We start from the raw sequence: 24,382 nt of genomic DNA, 5'->3' as shown, positions 1-24,382 counted from the left end.
CAAACTCATCTAATATTTCTAATCTATTTAAATCATGTTACCAGTAACTTGCTAATCATGCTAGAACCATGCTAGTAACATGCTAATCATCCTAGAAACATGCTAGTAACTTGCTAACCATGTTAGAATCATGCTAGTAACATGGTAATCATGTTAGAAACATGATAGCAACATGCTAATCTTGCTAGAAACATGTTAGTAACATGCTAATCATGTTAGAAACATGCTAGTAACATGTTAAACATGCTAGCAACATACTAATAACTTGCTAATCATGGTAACAGCATGATAGTAACACCATAGCAATCACCCTGAGTACCCTAGCAACCGCCTAGCAACACCTTAGCAACCACCCCGGGTACCCTAGCAACCACCCCCGGGTACCCTAGCAATCACCTAGCAACACCTTAGCAACCACCCCAGGTAGCATAGCAACCGCCTAGCAACTTAAATAGCAACCACCCTGAGTACTCTAGCAACTGCTTCGCAACACCTTAGCAACCAGCCTGAGTACCCTAGCTAGAACCATGCTAGTAACATGTTAATCGTGTTAGTAACTTGCTAATCATGTTAGAATCATGCTAGTATCTTGCTAATCATGCTAGAATCATGCTAGTAACATGTTAATCATCCTAGAAACATGATAGCAACATGCTAATCATGCTAGAAACATGCTAGCAACTTGCTAATCATGTAGAATCATGCTAGTAACATGTTAATCATGTTAGAAACATGCTGGTAACATGCTAATAACTTGCTAGTCATGGTAACAACATGATAGTAACACCATAGCAATCACCCTGAGTACCCTAGCAACCGCCTAGCAACACCTTAGCAACCACCCCGGGTACCCTAGCAACGCCTTAGCAACCACCCCCGGGTACCCTAGCAACCGCATAGCTACACCCTAGCAAACACCCTGAGTACCCTAGCAACTGCCTAGCCACACCTTAGCAACCACCCCGGGTACCCTAGCAACTGCCTAGCAACACCTTAGCAACCACCCCCGGGTACCCAAGCAACCGCCTAGCAACACCTTAGCAACCACCCTGAGTACCTTAGTTACCGTCTAACAACACCTTAGCAACCACCCCAGGTAGCATAGCAACCCCCTAGCAACTTAAATAGCAACCAACCTGAGTACTCTGGCAATTGCTTAGTAACACCTTAGCAACCACCCCAGGTAGCATAGCAACCCCCTAGCAACTTAAATAGCAACCACCCTGGGTGCCCTAGCAACCACATAGTAACACTTTAGCAACCACCCTGAGTACCCTAGCAACTGCCTAGCAACACCTTAGCAACACCTTAGCAACCGCCCTAGCAACCACCCTGGATACCCTAACAACCACATAGCATCACCCTAGCAACCACCCCAGGTACCCTAGCAATGACCCTGAGTAACCTAGCAACCACACAGCAACACCCTATCTATCTGTTTTTCTAACAGACAGTATTGCCTTCAAAACATTCAGACTTTAATCTTTCAAACTATTTTAAACTGAAAACAGTCAAACTTAAAACTTTTAAAACTTTCTGGCTAGGCTTTTTCAAGCCAACTTAAAGTTTGTCTACGAACTTTACTATCTAGTTACTGATGAGATCATAGACAGTGGCAGCTTTAACACACTGTATTCACACTAATGCACAGATCTGTTTCGATATATCAAATGTTTTGTCCTGCTCTGAAAACATAACTGACTGTGTGAACATCAATTTCGTATAAAAGTATTTGAAAATGAAAGTGCATTTAACCACAGCCGCAATCGATCTTCAGGACAACAAACACAAAGCGCACGTGAACGTCCGTCAGTGCGTGTTTCGTGCATCTAATAGTACTGCATTCCAAACGGCATTAATGAAAGCATATCTAAAGTAAAACATGGCGGGTGGAAGCACACACTTTCAAGCAGTGCGCACGTATCTAACTGCTTTCACACCGACCGCGGAAAGCGCTGCGCTATGAAACCTTGCAGAAATAGAACGCTTTCCGCGTTCGGTGTGAAAGCAGTTAGATACGTGCGCACTGCTTGAAAGTGTGTGCTTCCACCCGCCATGTTTTACTTTAGATATGCTTTCATTAATGCCGTTTGGAATGCAGTACTATGAAGCCCGCCACCTCACTAGAGCACGCACGTGCCACTTACGGGAAAAAAATTAGCTCAGAATCAATTATGAAATATTCAGAATCGTTAAAGAGAGAATCGTGATGCATCGGAAAATCGATTTTTTTCTCCCACCTCTAGTAAATATACTCATCTAATTTGCATATTATGGCATCATCATGGGCAGCCATCTTGAATTTCACAATATTCAGGAAATAGTAGATATTGAATTGATGTTTGAACTTATTTGCATGTTTTTTGGTCTTTTTATCCTCATTTCAAATGAAGAAAAGAGGAAACCAACAATAAAACAGGAGAAAGTACTAAATTATTACTATACTATATAATAGTAAAACGCATGTGAACAGTAGCCTACTTTTTAATCAGTTCATCAGTAATATTCAGGAAATAATAGGTATTGAATGATTGTTTGAACTTATTTGTTTTTTTATATATATGTTGAACTTATTTACATGTTTTTTTATCCTCTTTCCAAATGATCAGAAAAGAGGAAACCAACAATAAAACAGGAGAAAGTACTAAGTTATTTCTATATTACTATACTATATAGTAGTAAAACGCATGTTGTCCAGCATCGCTGAATCCAGAGAGCTAGTGCTACTTCCAGCCCTATATTCACCACTGCCACCCCCATCCCCATTGCGCTGCAAAGATGACCGATCGTCATTTCCAAAAGGCAAATGTTCCCCTTCAGAGTCAGAAACGGCGAATAACATTTGCAACACATCCTCGCAGTACAACTTTTTATTAGCCATTTGTCGATTTTCTCTCACAAATCTCCCAATTTACTCGCACGCTATGAACTGAACTGCTTCCGCATCAGTGATACGATAGCTCACTTGCTCTGCTATTTCCTCAAACACGTTGAATAGGAACATGACGTAATTTTGGTCTAGAATCAAAATACTACATGTTTGCCATACAGTGGTAGGGAATACAAATGAGATATTACCATATTAGGAACTACAGTCTATTTTATTAAGTGTGACATCTTGTCGCAATTTTGCGCTTAGAGGGTTAAAGGAGAAGTCCAAAAGCGTCCTGTGCTTGTGCTTCAGTTTTGCAATGATTCCTCAATTATGTCTTGGTCCTGCAGGTGTTTCTGTGTGGAGTGTGTGGATCTGTTGGTGGGGCCCGGTGCGGCGCAGGCAGCTATTAAAGAAGACCCGTGGAACTGCTATATGTGTGGGCCGAAAGCTCAGTACGGCCTGCTGGAGCGCCGGGCAGATTGGCCTTGCAGACTGCAGCACTTCTTTGCCAACAATCACGACCAAGACTTTGTAAGTAGCATATATGTTGACTAAAAACTAGCAGTGTGAACTCACCTTAAAAAGCCATGCCTTAAAGAGAATCCCGGTTATTAAGACTTGAATGGCTTAATATAACACAAATGATGTCTCTTACTGAAATACGTATTACGTTATTTAAAAAATCCACATCGTTTTATATATATTTTGGACTATGTGGGCGCCATTATTTCAATGGCATATAATGGTTGCTTTCGATGAACTACTGGTGCTACCTGTTGCTGTTTTTACTGCAAAACAACTCAGAAAATAAAATACTCATACGATGCCACATTGTGCAGTTTTAGGTTGTAATTTTCAGTTGAAGGGCAACAAGAGAAGCGATGAAAGACTGTTTTTCTAGTGATAAGAAGAGGAGAAAAGAATGGAAAGATGCCTGTGGACAAATAATACTTCCTAAAGACCAGTGATGGGAATAATGGCGTTATAAATAAACGGTGTTACGAACAGTGTAACGAGTAATCAAACAAATTACTGTTTCCCCCGTTACAATGCCGTTACAGTTACTGACAATAATATGTGGTGTTACTATAATTGAGCTCACTGAAGTAGTTTTAATCCGAGTAGGCTCTCCCAGCCATAGGACCTGCAAAGGTTTTTTTTCTCTGGTGTGTGTGTGTGTTGGGGGGTGGGTGGTTGACAATCACATAACTGATAATGATTGGCTTATATAAAGTAAATTTTCATTGTTTGCCAATCAGAGGCAGAGTAGTGTGGGTGTTCCAGTCTTGCAAAGTCCGCAGTTTTGTTTTAATAACACAATAACAACAAATGTAAGTAATCTTAGGCTACTCATCAGAATGATCTCCTCCACTGGATCAAGCTGTGCATCGCAACTTGTTGCATTCTTCTTCTGAGCTAAATTCTGGCTTATTCCTCTCAGCACATCTTCCAGAAATGAAAAGTAGCTGAGATGAATTTTCACGTTTGTTTACGGAGGTGATGTGGACGTTTACCTACATGTCCATGCATCGCTCGTTTGGATTTCACGTTTGAAAAGCGGAGCCGCTTGTGGGCGTGGTTACATTAGAGATAATGAGTTTAGTCGTGAAAAACTGGAGCTTGCGTTGGTGTCATATGGATTAATTTATCAGAGAATATTTGGTTTCGACGTGACGTTCATTTAAAATAGACATTTAAAACTTTCTAGACATATATTTCTCACATCTGTGAGACCGGTATTTGCGGAGATTCAGGTTATTTTATTTACATGTCTGTTAAGAGAGGTGACAGAGACGGCAGAGAACGCACCCTGTTTATTTGCTTTATTTTACAAAAGCACATTGTTTTGTTGTTACTATGACTATACACTATGCAGTATTAAATGATACCTGACAGAGTATTTTTAGCTCTTTTACGGGCATCAGGAAAAACGAGACAGACGCACCGGTTGGTTTTTGACCCCAGAGGGTTAACAGTGTTGCCACAGGATGTTTTTCATGGATGTTTTGAAGCCGGATGAGACAAAACATTGATTGTCCCACAGCAACATTAAAATAGTGCAGATTAGTGTATAATGTTTTATTCATGTTCCATATTTAATATTGGGGGCATCCAGGTTATTTGACATATTTGAACATTTTAACACAATAGCTACTTTCTCTGGTAATTAGTTACTTTTATTATGATGTAACTTAGTTACTAAGGACACACTTGGCATCTTTTTTGCAACTGCCAGCGTCTGTTTTACATTATAATCCTATGGAGTAAACAGTGTTTTCAAAAAAAGTCCTGAGTGCTTTTTTAAATGCCACTGCCAGCGTCTTTTTCTGCAGCTCAGAGTGTCTTTTCTAGTTTTTTCATAGTCCAAAATATGTATAAAATGATATGGAATTTTTAAATAACGGAAAATCTTTTATGGGTTTTCTACTACATATTTCAGTAAGAGTCTTAGAGTCTTAATGATTTCTTTAAGGACAAAAAAAAAGTCCTTTTTCAGTGTTAAACTTAATTCCAGCCGATGTATGAATCATATATATTGCCATTCAAAAGTTTTGGGTTAATAAAATGTATTTTATGTTTTTGAACTAAGTCTCCTATGCTCACCAAAGCTGCATTTATTTGATTAAAAATACAGTAAAAACGGCAAAACTGTGAAATATTATTCCATTATAAAATAACTGTTTTTTGTTTTAATATATTTTCAAATATAATTTATTTCTCTTCTGAATTCTCTTCTCTTCTTCATAATTTATTTCTAAACTGAATTTTTAAAACATTTTAAAATGTTGATTCGCTGTTTAAGAAACATTTATTATTATTATAATTATGTTGAAAACGGGTATTAGAAATCTTTCTTAACATTATAGATGTCTTTACGTTTGTCACGTTTAATCAATTTAATGCATTCTTGCCTTTCTTGCTTTATGTCTTTAATAAGTGCATTAGTGTAACATACACTGTTCAATTCTTCACTTCATTCCTGTGGGACGTTCTGAAGCTTGTCTCAGTGAACAACAGTCAAGATTCTCATGGAAAGTCTGGGAAAATCAGGAAGTGTTCAATTTGTAATTCCCAGGCCTGGAAAAGTCATGGAAATAACTGTAGTGAATATAGCTTTTTCTATTCATATTCAGCTGCAGAAATGACATTGGCTATAAAATAACTCTTTAGAGTTCAGTCCCTATAACCGATTTTTTAAAAGCCCTATCCAGTAATCGGGAATGCCTGGAAAACTCACTGAAAAATTGTGGAAATGTGTTGATGTGTTTAACAGTAACCATAGAGATCATTCTGGAATCACATTGTGAAATCGTTTTGAAGCGCCGCAACATGTCTAAAGATTAACAGCGCTAATAAATATGTATTTTGTTTTCCTATTTAAATTTCACAGCCATAAATACCACATTGTTTGAGCAGCTGTGACCATTTTAATCAAAACTGGTGTGGTTTACAGTTTAAACTTGAATGGTTTGAGAGTTTTATTATGTAATTATGTGACTCCTAAACCATTTGCTTTCCAGACCATGTGAAAGAGCAGCTTGGCTAACGGCCAGTGTGCTGAAGAGCAGCCAGAAAGTGTTACAGTCACAGTGCTTTGTGCATTGAGTACACATCTTAACCTCATAGAGTTTTAGCTTACACACTCCACTCTTTAAATGTACCACAGTACAGGTTAGCGAGCGTTCGCTATTGTTAGCGTTATTGAATACTAAGACGTTTAACAAAGACCGCAGATAAGCAGCCACACTTAATCACAAGAAAATGCTTAATGAAACTGGCCGGTGATACTGCATTTATTGTACAGCCGCTCAACAATAACCCCTTGTTACTGGACTGGTTTAACGTAAAGGCCTCTTTGTTGGTTACAGACAGTATGTACAGACAGGTGCTCTTTCATTACCAGAGCAGTGTGCTTTAAAGGCCTCTCTCTCTCTGTCCGTCTTGTCTGTCTCTCGTCCACCCCCCCTTTTTTTACTCCTTCTTCTTTCTTCTCTTTCAGGAACCACCAAAGCTCTACCCTCCGGTTTTGGCAGAGAACAGAAAACCCATTCGCGTCCTGTCACTTTTTGATGGGATCGCAACAGGTTAGTGAAGATTGTCCGCCCTTCCTTTCATCCTCTCAGCAGAAAATAGTGCTGATCACATTACCCTCATCCTGGCTTTTAAAGTGCACTTAGCTTAACTGTTATACTGGCTGCTCGTCAATACTGCTGTACTGCTCATGTTCTAATGTGTGATTTTACAGTGAGGATTAACTGCAATCGCAGTTTTGACCCTCTAAATGGTTCGTGTTCGTCATTAAGCCTGATTATTATGTGGCGTATGCATATTTGGTGGACAAGAGAATGATTTATCTACTCACTAAATACTCAGTGAAACTTTTACTGTAATATAATTTTAAATCCATCAAATAACTAGCTGCTAAGTTGCAGTCTCATTTGAGACAATATTTCTTCATGCTGTTTTCGCAAGTTGTTCACTCAGATTTGTCGTGTTTACCAACAGAAAGACGCTTGATTTTGAAAGTGACAGTGGATAATTTTGGCCATGAAATTTTAGCTGTTCATGTTTTTCTTTTTAGGTTGAAAGAGGAAAATATTCTAGGATTTTTCTCCATTTTTTAGGCGACTTCAATATGGATCAGTGGATTGAAGGTCCAAATTGCAGTTTCAGTGAAGCTTCAAAGGGCTCTACACAATCCCAGTTGAGGAATAAGGGTCTTATATAGTAAAACAATTGGTCATTTTATAAAAAAAGATCAAAATTTATATACCACTTTTAACCACAAATGCTTGTCTTGCACTAGCTCAGTTACATACATAGTCATGTTGGAAAGGTCACAGTACCGCCCCAGTGTTTACAAAGCGAACGTGCAAAGAAAGTCAAACACCCTTTACAAAAAAAACAATGATGTCGGACGATTTTAAAGTTGGTGGAGAAAATGAGATGGAGTTTAACCTTTTTGAACCGGAGTACACAGACTAACTAACCACGCGTGACCTTTCCAACATGACTATGTAATGTGTGAAATTGAACTAGTGCAAGATGACCATTTGTGGTTAGAAAGTATATACATTTTCATTTTTTTTTTTTAGAAAATAGAAATGACCGACCATTTCACTAGATAGGACTTTATTCCTCAGCTGGGATTGTTAAGAGCCCTTTGAAGCTGCGTTGAAACTGCAGTTTGGACCTTACACCTGTTGATCCCCATTGAAGTCCACTATATGAAGAAAAATCCTGGAATGTTTTCTTTAAAAACCTTAATTTCCTTTCAGCTGAAGAAAGAAAGACATGAACATCTTGGATGAAAAAGGTTGTTTTGAGCCAGTGCTGTAAATGCCATGTGACTGATCACTTTTCTGCCCAAAAAAACTAATAATTAGCAAAAAAGTTAGTTTTAGATTGTCATGGTGTTTGTGATTATGCCAGGGCTGCTGGTTCTGAAGGAGCTGGGTATCCAGGTGGAGCGTTACGTGGCCTCAGAAGTGTGCGAGGACTCCATCACTGTGGGAATCGTTCGGCACCAGGGACGCATCATGTATGTGGGTGACGTGAGAAACGTCACCCGTAAAAACGTGAGTATCATCCTTCACCTGTTGAAGTTGTTTTAAAGCGGTCATGAACTGCCTTTGTCTTTTATATTGTACTGTTCTCTGAGGTCCACTTATAATATTATCAAGATTTTTACATTAAAAAACATAATTTAGAAGTGATAAGCTATTTTCTGTCCTGCTTTTATCCCCTCTCAGCAGAACGCTCTGTTTGAATAGGCATGATGGATTTTAGACTCTGAAATGTACGCCCACTGCTGTAACTGGCTAACAGCGTACATTCATTCCTTATAGATGGAAACCACTACTCAGTACATAAACGATCTGTAATAACAGACAAAGCAATAGTGACCACGTAAAGAAAACAGTTACTCACACTTGTGTTGCGACATCACTGTTGGATCCAATATAGGTGGGACAGCATCGTCTTTTAGTTTCAATGTTTTTAAAAATCGCACATTGAATTGTGTCACTCTGGGTTACTGACGTAACATCGGTTCCCTGAGACAAGGGAACAAGCATTGCGGCACTGACGCTATGGGTAATTAAGTAATGTAAGTAAACAAAGGACTGAGTTCTTACTGACATGGTCTGGAACTTCATTAAAAATAAAGTTCATCCAGTCCTTTCCTAACGTTTTTCCACAAATTGGCACTGCGGAGTGTCCTGTCGTTTTCAGAGCCATCTTTATCATTTGGTTTCTGCATAGACCTGCATGTTCGGCTCGCTGGTAAACACCATGCGCAAATTAGTGGGCGGGGCTAAACAGTCAGTGAAGCTGATCTTCATCTGCAGAGACAGCGCTTATCTACACTATTACATCATACATGGGAACATTCCTAAAGCTGTCGTTTTGGCAGATTGGCTTCAGTATAAGCTGTTTTTAGACTACCAGCAAACTTCTGAGTTCTGAAACTTACAGGATGTTTTAATAGTACAATGTCGTCGTATATATCAAATGATCAAGGGAATTTTGGTTTCTCAGTTCATGACCCCTTTAAAGCAAGTCTGTACATTTGGCGGCCATTTTGGTCACTTGGTGGTAGCGTTTTTTTTAAGCACAGTTCTTGTCTACTTCACAAAGACTGGAATCTTTATAACTGTTGGCAATTATCAGTAACTTTTGACAGTAATGATATCATAAATTGGCATCTTCAGGGGACATCGGAAGCCCATTTTCCACTAGTTGGTATGATTCTTTAGGATCTTCATGAAATGTTTGCAGAATACTTTAGTTAAAATTCCTCAATAGTCATGTGAAACAACACCATTTTACCTTGTCAAAAAAAGCTCTGTTCACAGAGTTTCTTTTTAGTACATGTCTCTTTAAATGATAATGAGCTACTGCTCACCCCACCCCCTCTTCCATTTTTTGTTTATTCTGTGGCACGTTACCATCAAAAACAAAACTAATTCACTGCGTCCTCAGTGGCTCTGATGTCGGGGAAAAAATGAAGACTCTTATGTTTGCTTTTACATCCAAATACAAAACACCTGCATTGCTCACGAGATATTATTGTTGCTACAACTGCTCGAACGTGGAGAAAATGGTGGACAGCGTACAACTGGCTGAGGGTGGGAATATGCTAATACGGGACAGTCAGTCAGCGGTTGTGGGCGTGGCCTGAGCAGTGTGACATCATACTGCTCAGAAAATAAAAATGGCTTGATAATTGAGAGCGTTTCGGTTTTTGGGGTATAAAAAAAAGGAGTGAATAGGTTTTTATCACTGTAAGGTGGTTGTGTCCACACACTGCTAAGACACATTTATATTAAACACCATGTAAAGTGAAGTTTGCATCTGATATTCTCTTTAAACCTATGTCAGGGTGGCAGTTTCTCTCATTTGCTTTTCAATGAATGGTCCTTTTTCTCTTTGAACCATATAGATTCATATTGTTTAATCTTTTGTCTCCCTTTGTGTAAACTTTATCTAATCTGGTTCATCTACAGATCCAGGAGTGGGGTCCTTTTGATCTTGTCATCGGTGGAAGCCCGTGCAATGACTTGTCCATAGTGAATCCAGCAAGAAAAGGTCTCTACGGTAGGAGTTTATTCAGCTGTGTGTCCTAGCCTTAGTCTTTTTTAAATAGGATGTTACTATATGTATTAGGGTTGACACTTTCAAATACCATTCAAAAGTTTGGAGTCCGTATGATATAATTTTTAAATAATTTTTAAATTCAGCAAGGGCACACTAAATTGATCAAAAGTGATAGTATAGACTTTTATAAAGTCAGAAAATATTTCTTTTATAAAGAATGCTATTCTTTTAAACATTTAAAGGAGAAGTCCACTTCCAGAACAGCAATTTACAGAAAATGTACTCACCCCCTTGTCATCCAAGATGTTCATGTTTTTTTTTTTTTCAGTCGTAAAGAAATTATGTTTTTTGAGGAAAATATTTCAGGATTTTTCTCCATATAATGGACTAATATGGTGCCCCAAGTTTGAACTTTCAAAATGCAGTTTAAATGCGGCTTCGAACGATCCCAAACGCGGTTGTATGCTCTGAACATGCAAAGATGATCAAACACCCTTAACAAAAAAGGTAAAACAGCGATATAAGACGATTTTGAAGTTGAGGGAGAATTTAATTAAATTCATCAAAGAATCCTGAAAAAATGTATCACGGTTTCTGCAAAAAAATCTTTCAGCATTGTTAATAATAAGATTAACTGATGTTTTTTAAGCGGCAAATCAGCATATTAGAATGATTTCTGAACAATCATGTGACAATAAAGACTAAAGTAATGATGCTGAAAATGATCACAGAAGAGAAAGAAACAGTTACTTTAAATAATAATAATACTTTATGTAACAATATTTTACAATGTTACCATTTTTACCATATTTATAAAAATAAATTCAGCATTTAGTAATTTTTTAAAACATTAAAAACATTACTGCCCCTAAACTTTTTAAATGTTAGTGTACTGTATATCTTACTTATATTAATAACACAGCTCACTTATTTATACATTTTTATGACTGTTGTCATATTAAGTTTCCATAATGTTTTTCAATATGTTTCTTGTCTTTCAGAGGGCACGGGTCGACTCTTCTTCGAGTTTTACCGGCTGTTACATGAGGCCCGACCTAAAGAGGGAGATCACAGGCCGTTCTTCTGGCTCTTTGAGAACGTGGTGGCCATGGGCGTCAGCGACAAGAGGGACATCTCTCGCTTTTTAGAGGTGTGCGACTGTGTTGAATATGTCTTACACTGTCAGTGGGGCTTTAATATAAACCAGTAGGTTGTGCTGCCACCTAGTGGTAAGGTGACCTGCTGTGTAGAAACAAATTAACCCCTCACATGCTTGCTAGGGTCAATATTACAAAGGATTTAGGATGTATTTTATTTACATTATTATAATATTTATTTATCTGTTTATGTATTTTGAAATTTATTTGTCTATGTATCAACACAAACAGTGCAACCCAGTGATGATCGATGCCAAGGAGGTGTCTGCTGCCCACAGAGCTCGCTACTTTTGGGGAAACCTGCCTGGCATGAACAGGTTAGTTAAACGTGGACTCTTCATTCATTTCATTATTTAATCCCTCAGTTTATCATTTTACTTCTTTATTTCTTTCTCCCCTCAGACCGTTGACCGCCATGTGCACTGATAAACTGGACCTTCAAGATTGTTTGGAACATGGCAGGACAGCTAAGGTACTTCTTAGACCAACCCTTGATAGATTTTTGGATAAAGCAGTTTAAATCAGTTTCTTTTTGCATTTTTTACAGTTTGATAAAGTGCGGACCATCACCACTCGGTCAAATTCCATAAAGCAGGGCAAAGACCAGCACTTCCCTGTCTTCATGAATGACAAAGAGGACATCCTGTGGTGCACTGAGATGGAGAGGTATGACGAAATGTCTTATAAGTTCAAAAAGTTCTAAACTATATCTTCAAATGTAAATGTGAAATGTCACACTGACATTTATTCAGCAGAGGGATCTCGGGGGCCTGCTTCGGTGAACAGTGAGTTTTATTTCATATTGATTGAATCATCAGTCATCTACTGGCTGAATGACACCATATCCTACTCAGTAGAACAAAATATGGGTACATGTCAATACAATGATGACAATGATGTTTTATGTAATCCATTGATATACAGTCATGGCCAAATATATCGGCACCCTTGCAGTTCTGTCAGGAAATGCAACCCTTCTCTCAGAAAATTGTTGCAGTTGCAAATGTTTTGGTACTCACATGTTTATTTTTTTGTTTGCATTGGAACAATGCAAAAAAACAGCAAAGAAAAGTCAAATCTGATACAATTCCACACAGAACCCAAAAAATGCACTGGACAAAATTATTGGCACCCTTAACTTAATATTTGGTAGCATCCCCTTTGGAAAAAATAACTGAAATCAATCGCTTCCTGTAACCATGAATGAGTTTCTTGCACCTCATCTACTGGAATTTTGGACCAGTCCTCTTTTGCAAATTGCTCCAGCTTGACGCAGCTTTCTGACACTGCCCCAAAATTCTTTGGTAATCATCAGATTTCATGATACCGTTCACACAGTCAAGGCATCCAGTGCCAGAAGCAGCAAAGCAACCCCAAAACATCTTTGAAATTCCACCATGTTTGACTATAGGTACTGTGCTCTTTTCTTTGAAGGCCTCATTTCTTTTTCTGTAAACAGTGCCATGATGTCCTTTACCAAAAAGCTCTACTTTTGTCTCATCTGTCCACAGTACGTTCTCCCAGAAGGACTGTGGTTTTGTCACAGAAGTTTTGGCAAACTCCAGTCATGCTTTTTTACGCCTTTGTGTCAGCAGTGGTGTCCTCCTTTGTCTCCTACCATAGCGTCCCTTTTCATTCAGATGGCGCCAGATAGTGCGAGCTGACACTGTTTGCAGATCAGCTTGAATTTGTTTGGAAGTTAATCGGGGTTCTTTATCCACCATTCGAACAATCCTTTGATGTAATTCTTCATTAATTTTGCTCTTCTGTCCATGTCCAGGGAGGTTAGCTACAGTGCCATGGGCTGTAAATCTCTTGATGATATCGCGCACAGTGGACACAGGAATATTAAGATCTCTGGAGATGGACGTGTAGCCTTGAGATTGTCCATGTTTTTCCACTAATTTTCTCTCATATCCACTTTTTTTCTTTTGCTCCACAACTCAAAGGTTGAGTCAACTTTTCTCCAATTTAACTGGTTCCAAGTGTGATTACTATATTTCCCACACCTGTTACTTGCCACAGGTGTGTCTAAATACAAATTACAGGAGCATGACATGCTTGACAAGCAATTATTTCTTACAGTTTTGACAAGGTGCCAATAATTTTGTCCAGTCCAATTTTTGAGTTCTGAAATTTTATCAAGTTTTGTGTTGTTGCAGTGCAAACAAAAACAATAAGCATGTGAATACCCAAAACATTTGCAATTGGAACAATTGTCTGAGAGAAGTGTTGCATTTTCTGACAGAATTTTCTAAGGGTGCCGATATTTTTGGCCATGACTGTACATTGATGTAAACATGGATATACACCATGTAATGGCTTGAGAAACACAATTTTGTTCCTGTTTTGGTATATTTTAACCTGGCTTAATTTACACCTGGTATTAAAATCCTTTCTGGAGATTGAAACGCAAGTGGTCACTTAAAGGGATAGTTACCCAAAAATAAATTCTGACATTAAAAAAAAAAAAAAAACAATTTTCATGATGTCCTTACTACCTTTCTGGGCCTTAAACGTGGTAGTTATGTTGACTGTGACTATGCAGGGTCTGAAAACTCCAAAGATTTCATCAAAAATATCTTATTTGTGTTCTGAAGATGAACAAAGGTCTTATGTGTTTGGAACATCAGGGTGAGAAATTAATGACAGAATTCACATTTTTGGGTGAACCATCCCTTTTGGAAGAAAAGAAAGTCGACACATTGTTGCTTCATTTAGTTTAACTTAATGTATTAAAGTAACAAAACTGAAATTAAAAATAAATTAATTAAAAAATAAAAATAATACAAATGGTTTTGTTTAAAAAAAAAATGAAAATATGAAAATAAAAACTAATTCAAATATTAATTAAAAAATATATAACAGTATTCCAATGATACTGAAATAACATTGATGTATATATACAGATTTAAAGCCACACATAACCAGTGAAGCTTTTAAAACCCTTGTTTTAGTGTAGTAGATGATTGATATCAGTATGGATATTAGTGCAGATCAGCTATTGTACTACATGCAGTGTGGCCACATGTTTGTGACCTTCAAATGGGCTTTAAGTGCTTGGAACACAAAATGTTTTGTTCCCTAGCTACACCAGCATTTAGCTTGACCACTTGTGATCACCCTCTTGAAATAATTATTCAAAAGGGCTTTTTGTTGGACAAATTATTATGCCCCTGAGCACAAGATGAGTCATCAATATGTTTGGTCCAATTTTTGGTGCATTTTTTTCTACTTTTAGCAGTGAACTGCTTACTAGCAGTTTACTTCTTTAAGGCAAAACTATAATAATATTATTACAATTTATAATATATTCTTTTTGAATATATATTTTAATATATAATTTATTTCTGATGCAAAGCCATTACTCCAGTCTTCAGTGTCACATGATCCTTCAGAAAGTATTTTTTTTTGATGAATAAAAGAACAGCATTTATTTGAAATACACTGCTGTTCAAAAGTTTGGGATCAATAATATTATATATATATATATATATATATATATATATATATATATATATATATATAATATATATATATATTTTTTTTTTAAGGAAGTTTCCTATGCTCAACAAGGCTGCATTTATTTGATCAAAAATCCAGAAAAAACTGTAATATTGTGAAATATTATTTCAATTTAAAATAACTGTTTTCTATGTGAATATATTTTAAAACGTAATTTATTCCTGTGATACAAAGCTGAATATTCAGCATCATTACTCCAGTCTTCAGTGTCACATGATCCTTCAGAAAAAAACATTCCTTACTACATTATCTAGTGTATTTTTGTGTATTTTTTTAATGAATAAAAGAACAGCATTTATTTTAAATAAATCATTTTTAAGTTTTCATTTTTTTTTAGTTTCTTATGCTCAACAAGTCTGCATTTATTTGATCAAAAATCCAGAAAAAAATAATATTGTGAAATTTTATTTCAATGTAAAATAACAGTTTCCTATGTGAATATATTTTAAAATGTAATTTATTCCTGTGATGCAACATGATCGTTCGAAAATCTAATATGCTGATTTATTATCAACGGTGGAAACAGTTGTGCTGCTTAATATTTAGTTTGAACCTATGATACTTTTTTCAAGATTCTTTAATAAATAAAAAGTTCTAAGCATTTATTTAAAATAGAATCTTTTGTAACAATATAAACTACCATTTAACATTTTTATTCATCCTTTTTTTTGAAAGAAATTAATACATTTCACCAAAGATTAATAAAAACTAGCAAAGACTTATATTATTAGACAAGATTTTTATTTTAAACTTTTTAGCTTTTTATTCAAAGAATCCTGAAAAAAGAATCACAGGTTTCAGTAAAATATTTATTTAATAATAAATCAGCATATTAGAATGATTTCTGAAGGATTGTGTGACACTGAAGACTGGAGTAATGGCTGATAAAAATTTAGCGTTGCATCACAGGAATGAATTACATTTTAAAATATATTTAAATAGAAAAACATTATTTGAAACTGTAATAATATTTCACAATATTACTGTGTTTTTCTGTTTTTTTTATATCAAGTAAATTCAGCCTTAATGAGCATAAGAGAATTTCTCAAAAAATCTTACTGATCCCAAACTTTTGAACTGCAATTTTTTAATGCTTAATGCTTCCTGTTTGATAGATTGTTGTACGTGTGAATACATTTGAACTAAATCTCTCCCCTCTTCACCTTTTATCAGAGTGTTCGGCTTCCCTGATCATTACACAGACGTGTCGAACATGAGTCGTCTGGCCAGGCAGAGGCTGCTGGGAAGGTCGTGGAGCGTCCCGGTCATCCGTCACTTGTTTGCACCACTCAAAGAGTACTTCGCCTGCGTCTGAACTCAAATCCAGTACAGATGAGAAAAATCTAAAGCGACGTAATACCAAGAGCTTTGAAAACCGAGCTCCCGTACGTTATTCGCAAGTTCGACATCAGAAAAAAAAAAAAAAAAAAGGTATTCCATGTTTCGTTTTGGTTTTTTTCTTCTGGTTTTGGAATAATTGACTCTGTTTTAATTCTATTTAATTTTGTTTTTATTATTCATTTTACTTTTTAGCAGTGTTATCCAGTATTTGAATTGATTTATGTGTGCAAGCTATACTTGAGACACGGCCTCCTTTTAAGGCACTGAGAGACGATGTAACAATTCGACGAGACAAAATAACCCCCAAACATTTTCCGACCGTCGGGTCGCGGATCGATCGAATTCTCACGGTGCGTGTCTTTCCTCTCCTCCAGCGTCTGAGCCTTGGTAAGAGCGGGGGAAAAGAAAAAAAAACTCTTTCTCTTAGTGTCAGGGGAGCTCTGTCTTAACCAATCCAAAACACCAGATCACAAATACCTCTTTGTTTACAGTTTCTATACACAACTGAAGGTAATAAAGGTACTACTGTAATAGGTGACAATATGGTGCTTCAAGGTGGTGAAAAACATTGCAACTCATGTGGTGCTACTCTACTCGAAACAAGATCGCGGGGTCACGTTTTGTACCGTCGCCAGGTAAAACGAACGACTGAAACCTTGAATAAGCAAACAGAAAAAAAAAAATCGACAGGTCAAGCCAGGTCTGCCACATCTCATTTTATATCTTTTACAGCCTTTTTGTACAATATTCTCTGGTGCTCTTTTGAAAAAAAGAAAGAAAAAAAAACACACACGCCTCAGCCTTTCAATCTTTGAGGTCTGCTTCCTTCAGTATGCCTGCAATCCGAACGCATGAAACCAGCCACATGGGCGGTGATGTTTTTGTCATCCAAACCTTGAAATCAAAGGCTGTGTGGTGAGCTATTTTTTTGTCTAGTGTCACACAGGCCAGAATCATTACTGTACAACTCTTAGCGCGCGCGCGGCGGCCGCAGGAAAGGATGGCGTCGGCCCTTTCGTCGGCCAGGTGAATCAGCCTTCGACTGCGCCGTCCGCTGGCTATTCTCAGTCAGGTGCAAATCTTTAAAGGTGCGGCTTCACAATGTTCTTCTACCTTTTAATAGCAATTTTTTGTGCTGTGTTACCAACAATATCGAGCACTTTTGTATATGTATACTTCTTCTTTATTTCTTTGATATTTTTTTAAAATCTCCTCGATTTCTTGTGAATTGTTCTCTTTTTTTGTTCCGGTTCTGTTTAATGATGTGAAACTCTTGCCGTTATATAAGGTAATACTTTGTTGTGTACAGTAGGGCTGTGCCAATAGATGTGAACGAATGAGCTAGGTTAGAATAAGTCCATCTGTCGTGCCGGTGGTGAAGGGGCCGAGTTCGAATAGCACCCCTCTCATGTTTGCAGTCGCTTTATCATAACTCGCTATCTCTTATAATCCCAAAAGTGAGTGTGTTTGTTAAGTATCCCTGTAGGAAAAGGGTTAACTACGTCTGGTCCCTAGCGTAGATCTGAAAACATTATGATGTTTGCCAATGGTGGATGTTGACCATGTCAATAATTTAGTTATCACGCAAGCTATATAGGCTAAATTTGTGAATCTGGTTAGAAACGGGCTTGGGCTCTTTTGTTTTGTTTTTTTTTTACTTTAAGGCATTGCACTGCTTACATACCTTAACATTTGCGTTGTCACGTTGCGCAAAGTTTCATCCCGATTTTATCGACGGCCAGATTTGTTTCTTTTTGTACATTTTGTACATAGAAATTGTCTGTTGCTTTTTTTTTTTTTTTTAATGACCTATGAGATGTACAAATATAATTGTTTGCTAATATATATCATAGAATCAAAACAGCACTCAAATGGCAAGAGGGGGGTAATTGACAATATGGCAACAGGCTAATTGACATAAGCTATAAAGCAGCAGGGTGTCTTTTGTAATTCATATTTATATGTGTCGAACGGAGGATACAACTAAAGAAAGTCATTTTACCAGTCCCATCTTTACTGCACAGCCCTACATACAAAAGTGTGTTTCGATTTGCTTTTTAATTGTTTTTAAGTACTAAGAGAGGGATTGTAGGTGTTTCCTAAGGTGCTAAACATTTTATCTAATTGAGAAAAAATATATTATTTGGAAAATAAAATAAACTTGTCTTGATAATGACTGTTTTTTTTTCTCTCGATTGTTTCTTGTAGTATTTGAGAAGCACTATTATTTTACTCTCTCATATAAAGATATTAACAAAGGCATTTTAACTTTGTACTTGAAAAAATAATGATAAATGATGAAAGATTCTTATATTGTTTTAGAATAGACATTGCTGTAGTTGGTGCTTATCTGTGGGAAATCATGTACTCATAATGGGAAATATAAAAAACAAACAAAAAAAAAATGTAAGAAATTTTGCTGTTAACATGTACTTGCTTAATATCCAGGCAGAATTGCTTCTAAGTCCTACATTCCATGCCATATATCCAGCCCTCCATCTTCTTTTGGTTTGTTTTTTTTTTTTTTTTAATTTCTTCTCTGTTTTGTTCAATTTAATTTGCTTTATTTGGGTATATCTATATCTATATATTTGGCTGTAACAGCCTCTTGTTTGCTCTCCGAACAGGTTCTCTGTATATCTCAGTGACACTGTTGATATTTGTGACCTCTGTTGTGTCATATAAACTTTTTTCAGGCCTTCTTTTCTTTTGCAATCAGCTCATACAGCAAATGTAGCAATCATTCGCCACCTCTCCCCCTTTCTTTCGTTATGTGCCCAGAACGAAGAAAAAAAGGCTCCTTATGTACTTGTGCTGGAGAACACTTGAATAAATGTATTGTTTTTTTGTGAAAAAGTGGTTTGTTGTCCTTTTTGAGTTATAAATGCAGGGATGTAAGTTAGACAATAATATCTTAGATTGAGCGATTGAGGTGTTGTGTTGCTGGATGTAATAATGAATATAGTGGTTGTCATTTACTCCCAACATCTGAGCCGCTGAAGATGCAGTGGATTACGTTTGTTTGTGAAGGGAATGCACCTCCCGATCTACATATATCCGTCTATGTTCGTGCGAATCGTTCTGATCCAGCTTCACTTACAGCAGAAGTGAGTATAAGGGTTTTTTTATGAATCTTTGCGATTACCTTTCCTAATAAAGTGCTAGTTAGCAAATTTAACGGCTAAATGCAGCTAAAGTAAACAAGCTCGTCTCTCCACAGAGAGAAGAGAGGGGCGGGGCGAGCAGAGCTCATTTGCATTTAAAGCAGCCTCAACCAGTATGAGATGATTTTTGCAGAGTTGATTTTGGCAAGGTAAAAAGTGTGTTGTTTTACACAACTTTTCATTAAGACCCTAAAGAATCATATCAACTTGTGTAAAATGGGCATCTGATGACCCTTTAAATAACATTTAACTATATATATATATATATATACTACAATTGTATATTTATATTTATGGTTTCATTTTGGAAATGACAAAATATTTGTATTTAAATCATTTTATTTATTATAAGCATATATAATATGAGTGTATTAGTATATTATATTCTAGGGTATATTATATTGAGTATATATTCTATAGAATATTTTATATTCTAGGGAGCATATATGAATATGAATCTTAAATCTGAATAATGTTGATTTTTTTTATAATATGGTATTTTGGATATATGTAATACTTTGTGTATCTGTATTAGTGTTGTCACAATACCAAAATTTTGCCTTCGATACGATACCTGACTAAAATATCACAATACTACTACTGAACCAATACTATGAAAAAACAGAACAACAGAAAAAGTAATTGAATAATAGATGATCCAAATGGAGATCATAGTAATTTTATCTATTAAAACAAAGCATTTCATCTCCACTTTAAAAAAATAATAACAATAAAATAATAATAATCAGATCACGCCACAGGATTATGGTGAACAACTACCGAGCCTACAGGTTTGTAGAGGTCTTTGCTATATTGGTAAATTAGCTTAAAGTAGAAAGCCAAATCTTATTTCATGATACAGTCATTTTATTTAACAACAACAATTTATATCATGCCATAGTCATTTTTTGTTATTTTATCTTTGTTATTAATAATAAGAACCTAGATGCAAGTAACAAACTAAAGGACAATTACAAGTTATAAGTTATAATAATATATAAGTTATAATAATAATAATGTTTTATTTTCTTCCTAAATTCCATTTAAATTTTTCTAGACTCTATTTTAATGGTTACATTAAAAAAAAAAAAATATCAAAAAACGTCTAACTGGTTGAAATCATAAAACTTGCAGAATTTAGCAGCGATTTATTAAAAGTTTAAGAAAAATTACGTTTTAAGGCCCTTTTATTTTTCTCAAATTCAGTTTTGTTTGTGAATCTGTTTTCCATTAATTTTCTGGATTCTATATTAATAGTTTCATTACATTTTAATAATAAAAATCATGTCTTATGATTATGTTCATGTGTTCATGTATTTATATATTGAGGCAGCAAAGGCTGAAAACACCGCGAGCGTCAGGCGTATGTGTGTAGTAAACAAAACTGGGCGTCTGCGCCACTAACACAGACACACAGAAATACGGCTCTTATTAAAATACAATCTTAAAGTACCGGTGTTATGCCAAATTCTGGAGGAGTATATAACTGCAGCTTGGAGATCTCCAAATGGGGGGGCGGGAACTCCAAAACAGGGTAGGTGCTCCAAAATGGGGCGTGGCTTCCTCTCTTTGACAGACAGGCACATGACACGCATGCGCAATTTCCCCCTCAATCCACTTAAGCGCAAACTCCGCCCCACAGCTAATTCTAAAGATTTTATTGGTTGTGCCAGTCGCAGTGTTGATTACCTACACTATGCTACACAAATGCTAAACCCTAAACCTACAACCTACCCCACACCTTATCCTAACCTTAACCAGTGAAATTGACTGCACGGCGGGATAGGCGCTGAATAGCGTGGCAGATATACAGTTAATAAGATTATGCGATATGAGATCGTTGGGGCCTTTTTGTAACTCCCCAAACGGACCTCACTGGAAAATTGGACCTTTTCAGTTACATTTAGTTTATTTTATAAAGTTTAATTTTGAAATATAAGTCAATAACAATAGGCTAAAGCCAGAGCCAATGGGGAAAGTCCCCGCCCCATTTTGGAGGTTCTGCCCACTTTTGGAGTTCCCGCCCCATTTTGGAGATCTCCGGTCTGCAGTTTTATATACTTGGAATCCTGACCCCCGCCAGATTACTACTCCTCTAGTATTGGTAGGTTTAGCGTTAGGTGTGGGGGAGGGGTTAGGATTAGGGGTGGGGTTAGGATTAGGCAAATCAGGTAGCAATTTCAACCAGAGGGGGTAATAATTTGGCAGGGGTCGAAAATGGGCACAACACCGGTACTAGTAAAATGCGGAATCGTAAAAGCTGGGTATCGCAATACTTTTTAAGTACCGGTATATCGTACAACACTAATCTGTATTATATATAATTTATATTTGTGGTTTCATTCTGGAAATGACAAAATATTTGTATGTAAATACATTTATTATAAGCATATATAATATGAGTATATTTGTATATTCTAGGGTATATTATGAATATCAATACAGAATAAATTTTAATAATGATTTTTTTTATAATATGCTGTTTTGGAGTATATTATCTATAGAGTGTATTTTATATTCTAGGGAGCATATATATGAATATCAATACAGAATAAATTTGAATAATGTTGATTTTTTATAATATGCTATTTTGGATATGTGTAATACTTTGTATATCTATTATATATAATTTATATGTTAATTTTTATATTATTTGTATATTTATTAATGGTTTCATTCTCGAAATGACAAAATATTTGTATTTAAATAATTTTATTTATTATAAGCATATAATATGATTATATTATTATATTCAAAGGTAGATTGTAAAGTATATTATCTATAGAGTACATTATATTCTAGGAAGCATATATATGAATATGAATATAGAATATATATTTTTATAATACAATATTTCGGATATATGTAATACTTTGTATATCTGTATTATTTATATAATTTATATTTTAATATTTATATTATGGTTTAATTCTGAAAATGACAAAATATTTGTATTTAAATAATTATATTTATTATAAGCATATATGAGTATATTACTATATTATATTCTATGGTAGATCATACATATGGAATATATTATCTATAGAGTAATATTCTAGGGAGCATATATATGAATATGAATATAGAATAAATCTGAATAATGTTTTTTATAATATGGTATTTTAGATATATGTAATATTGTGTATCTGTATTATATATAATTTATATTCTAATATGTTTATTTTTATTGATGTTTCATTCTGGAAATGGCACAGTGTTTGTATTTAAATAATTATATTTATAAGCATTATGTTATATTCTAGGGTAGATTATATAAAGTATATTATCTGTAGAGTATATTATATTCTAGGGAGCATATATATGAATATGAATATAGAATAAATCTGAATAAAGTTGATGTTTTTATAATATGATATTTTGGATATATGTAATACTTTGTGTATCTGTATTATATGTAATGTATATATTTAATTTTTATATTATAGTTATATTCATGGTTTCATTCTCAAAATAACAAAATATTTGTACCGAAATAATTAGATTTATTATAAGCATATATATAATATAAGCATATATAATATGAGTATATTAGTCTATATATTTAGTTTAGTATATTATATTCTAGGGTATATTATCTATAGAGTATATTATATTCTGGGGAGCAAATATATGAATTTGAATATAGAATACATTTGAATAATGTGATGTTTCTTTAAATATGTTATTTCAGATATATGTTATATTTCGTATGTCTGTATTAAATATAATTGATATTTTTAAATATTTTAATGTTTCTATTTATAAAATATTATTTCAAAATAATATATTTTATAAAATATTTCATATATAATAAGTGTGTATTATTGTATTCTATATATTCTATTATAGTACATTATATGGAGTATATATATATATATATATATATATATATATATACACTATATATACACTACCGTTCAAAAGTTTGGGGTCAGTACATTTTTATTGTTTCTTTTTTTTTTTTTTTTTTTTTTTTTTTTTTAAGAAATTAATACTTTTATTCACCAAGGATGTATTAAGTTAATAATTAAAAGTTTATTAAAAGTTAATAATAAATAATTTACATTGTTATAAAATATTTATATTTTGAATAAACACTGTACTTTTTAAACTTGTTATTCATGAAAGAATCCTGAAAAAAAAAATTACAGGTTCCAAAAAATATTTGGCAGCACAACTGTTGATATTATCCAACATTGATCATTCTAATAATAAACGGTAGTGTATATCTATATATCTATATCTATATATCTATCTATCGATCTATCTATCTATCTATCTATCTATCTATATATATATATATATATATATATATATATATGAATGCAGAATAAATTTCAATAATGTATATATAAATTAAAAAATAATAATGTTGATTTTTTATAATATGGTATTTTGGATATATGTAGTACTTTGTCTATCTATATTATATATAATGTATGGAGTTCATATATATAATGGTTTCATTTTGGAAATGACAAAATATAGATATTTTACGCATAAGTATGGACGCAACTATATATACACATTTAAATAATTATGTTAGTTCATTCATGTATATATTTAGTAATAGTAATAGCAATATATATTAAAAAATAAATAAAAACAGCTAAAAAATGAGTAATTCATGGTCTGGTCTGCACGGTTGCCACATTGGCATAATGATCCAGTTCCATCCCCTGTGAATCTGTATAAATGGTACGTACCGCTGACGACAGGAC

At 34.9% G+C, this 24,382-nt stretch overlaps 1 protein-coding gene across 8 annotated transcripts in view; it reads left to right on the top strand.

The window, feature by feature from the left end:
• dnmt3ab (DNA (cytosine-5-)-methyltransferase 3 alpha b) overlaps nucleotides 1-19,026 on the top strand; it is an 82,860-nt gene extending 63,834 nt beyond the window's left edge. For 3 of the 8 annotated variants that reach the window (XM_051132913.1, XM_051132914.1, XM_051132919.1), the window contains 10 exons: nucleotides 3,223-3,406; nucleotides 6,876-6,960; nucleotides 8,309-8,454; nucleotides 10,384-10,474; nucleotides 11,476-11,624; nucleotides 11,863-11,948; nucleotides 12,034-12,103; nucleotides 12,179-12,297; nucleotides 12,384-12,416; nucleotides 16,330-19,026. In XM_051132913.1, coding sequence (XP_050988870.1) covers nucleotides 3,223-3,406; nucleotides 6,876-6,960; nucleotides 8,309-8,454; nucleotides 10,384-10,474; nucleotides 11,476-11,624; nucleotides 11,863-11,948; nucleotides 12,034-12,103; nucleotides 12,179-12,297; nucleotides 12,384-12,416; nucleotides 16,330-16,471 — 1,105 coding nt within the window. In that variant the 3' untranslated portion in view covers nucleotides 16,472-19,026. The remainder of the gene's footprint in view (nucleotides 1-3,222; nucleotides 3,407-6,875; nucleotides 6,961-8,308; nucleotides 8,455-10,383; nucleotides 10,475-11,475; nucleotides 11,625-11,862; nucleotides 11,949-12,033; nucleotides 12,104-12,178; nucleotides 12,298-12,383; nucleotides 12,417-16,329) is intronic. The other 5 variants (XM_051132917.1, XM_051132920.1, XM_051132916.1 and 2 more) reach the window with 4 other exon arrangements.
• The last annotated feature ends 5,356 nt before the right edge of the window (nucleotides 19,027-24,382 follow it).

The sequence above is a fragment of the Labeo rohita genome, chromosome 17, assembly GCF_022985175.1.
Source record: "Labeo rohita strain BAU-BD-2019 chromosome 17, IGBB_LRoh.1.0, whole genome shotgun sequence".
NCBI classification, from domain to species: domain Eukaryota; kingdom Metazoa; phylum Chordata; class Actinopteri; order Cypriniformes; family Cyprinidae; genus Labeo; species Labeo rohita.
This window is presented reverse-complemented; position numbering and strand designations above follow the sequence as displayed.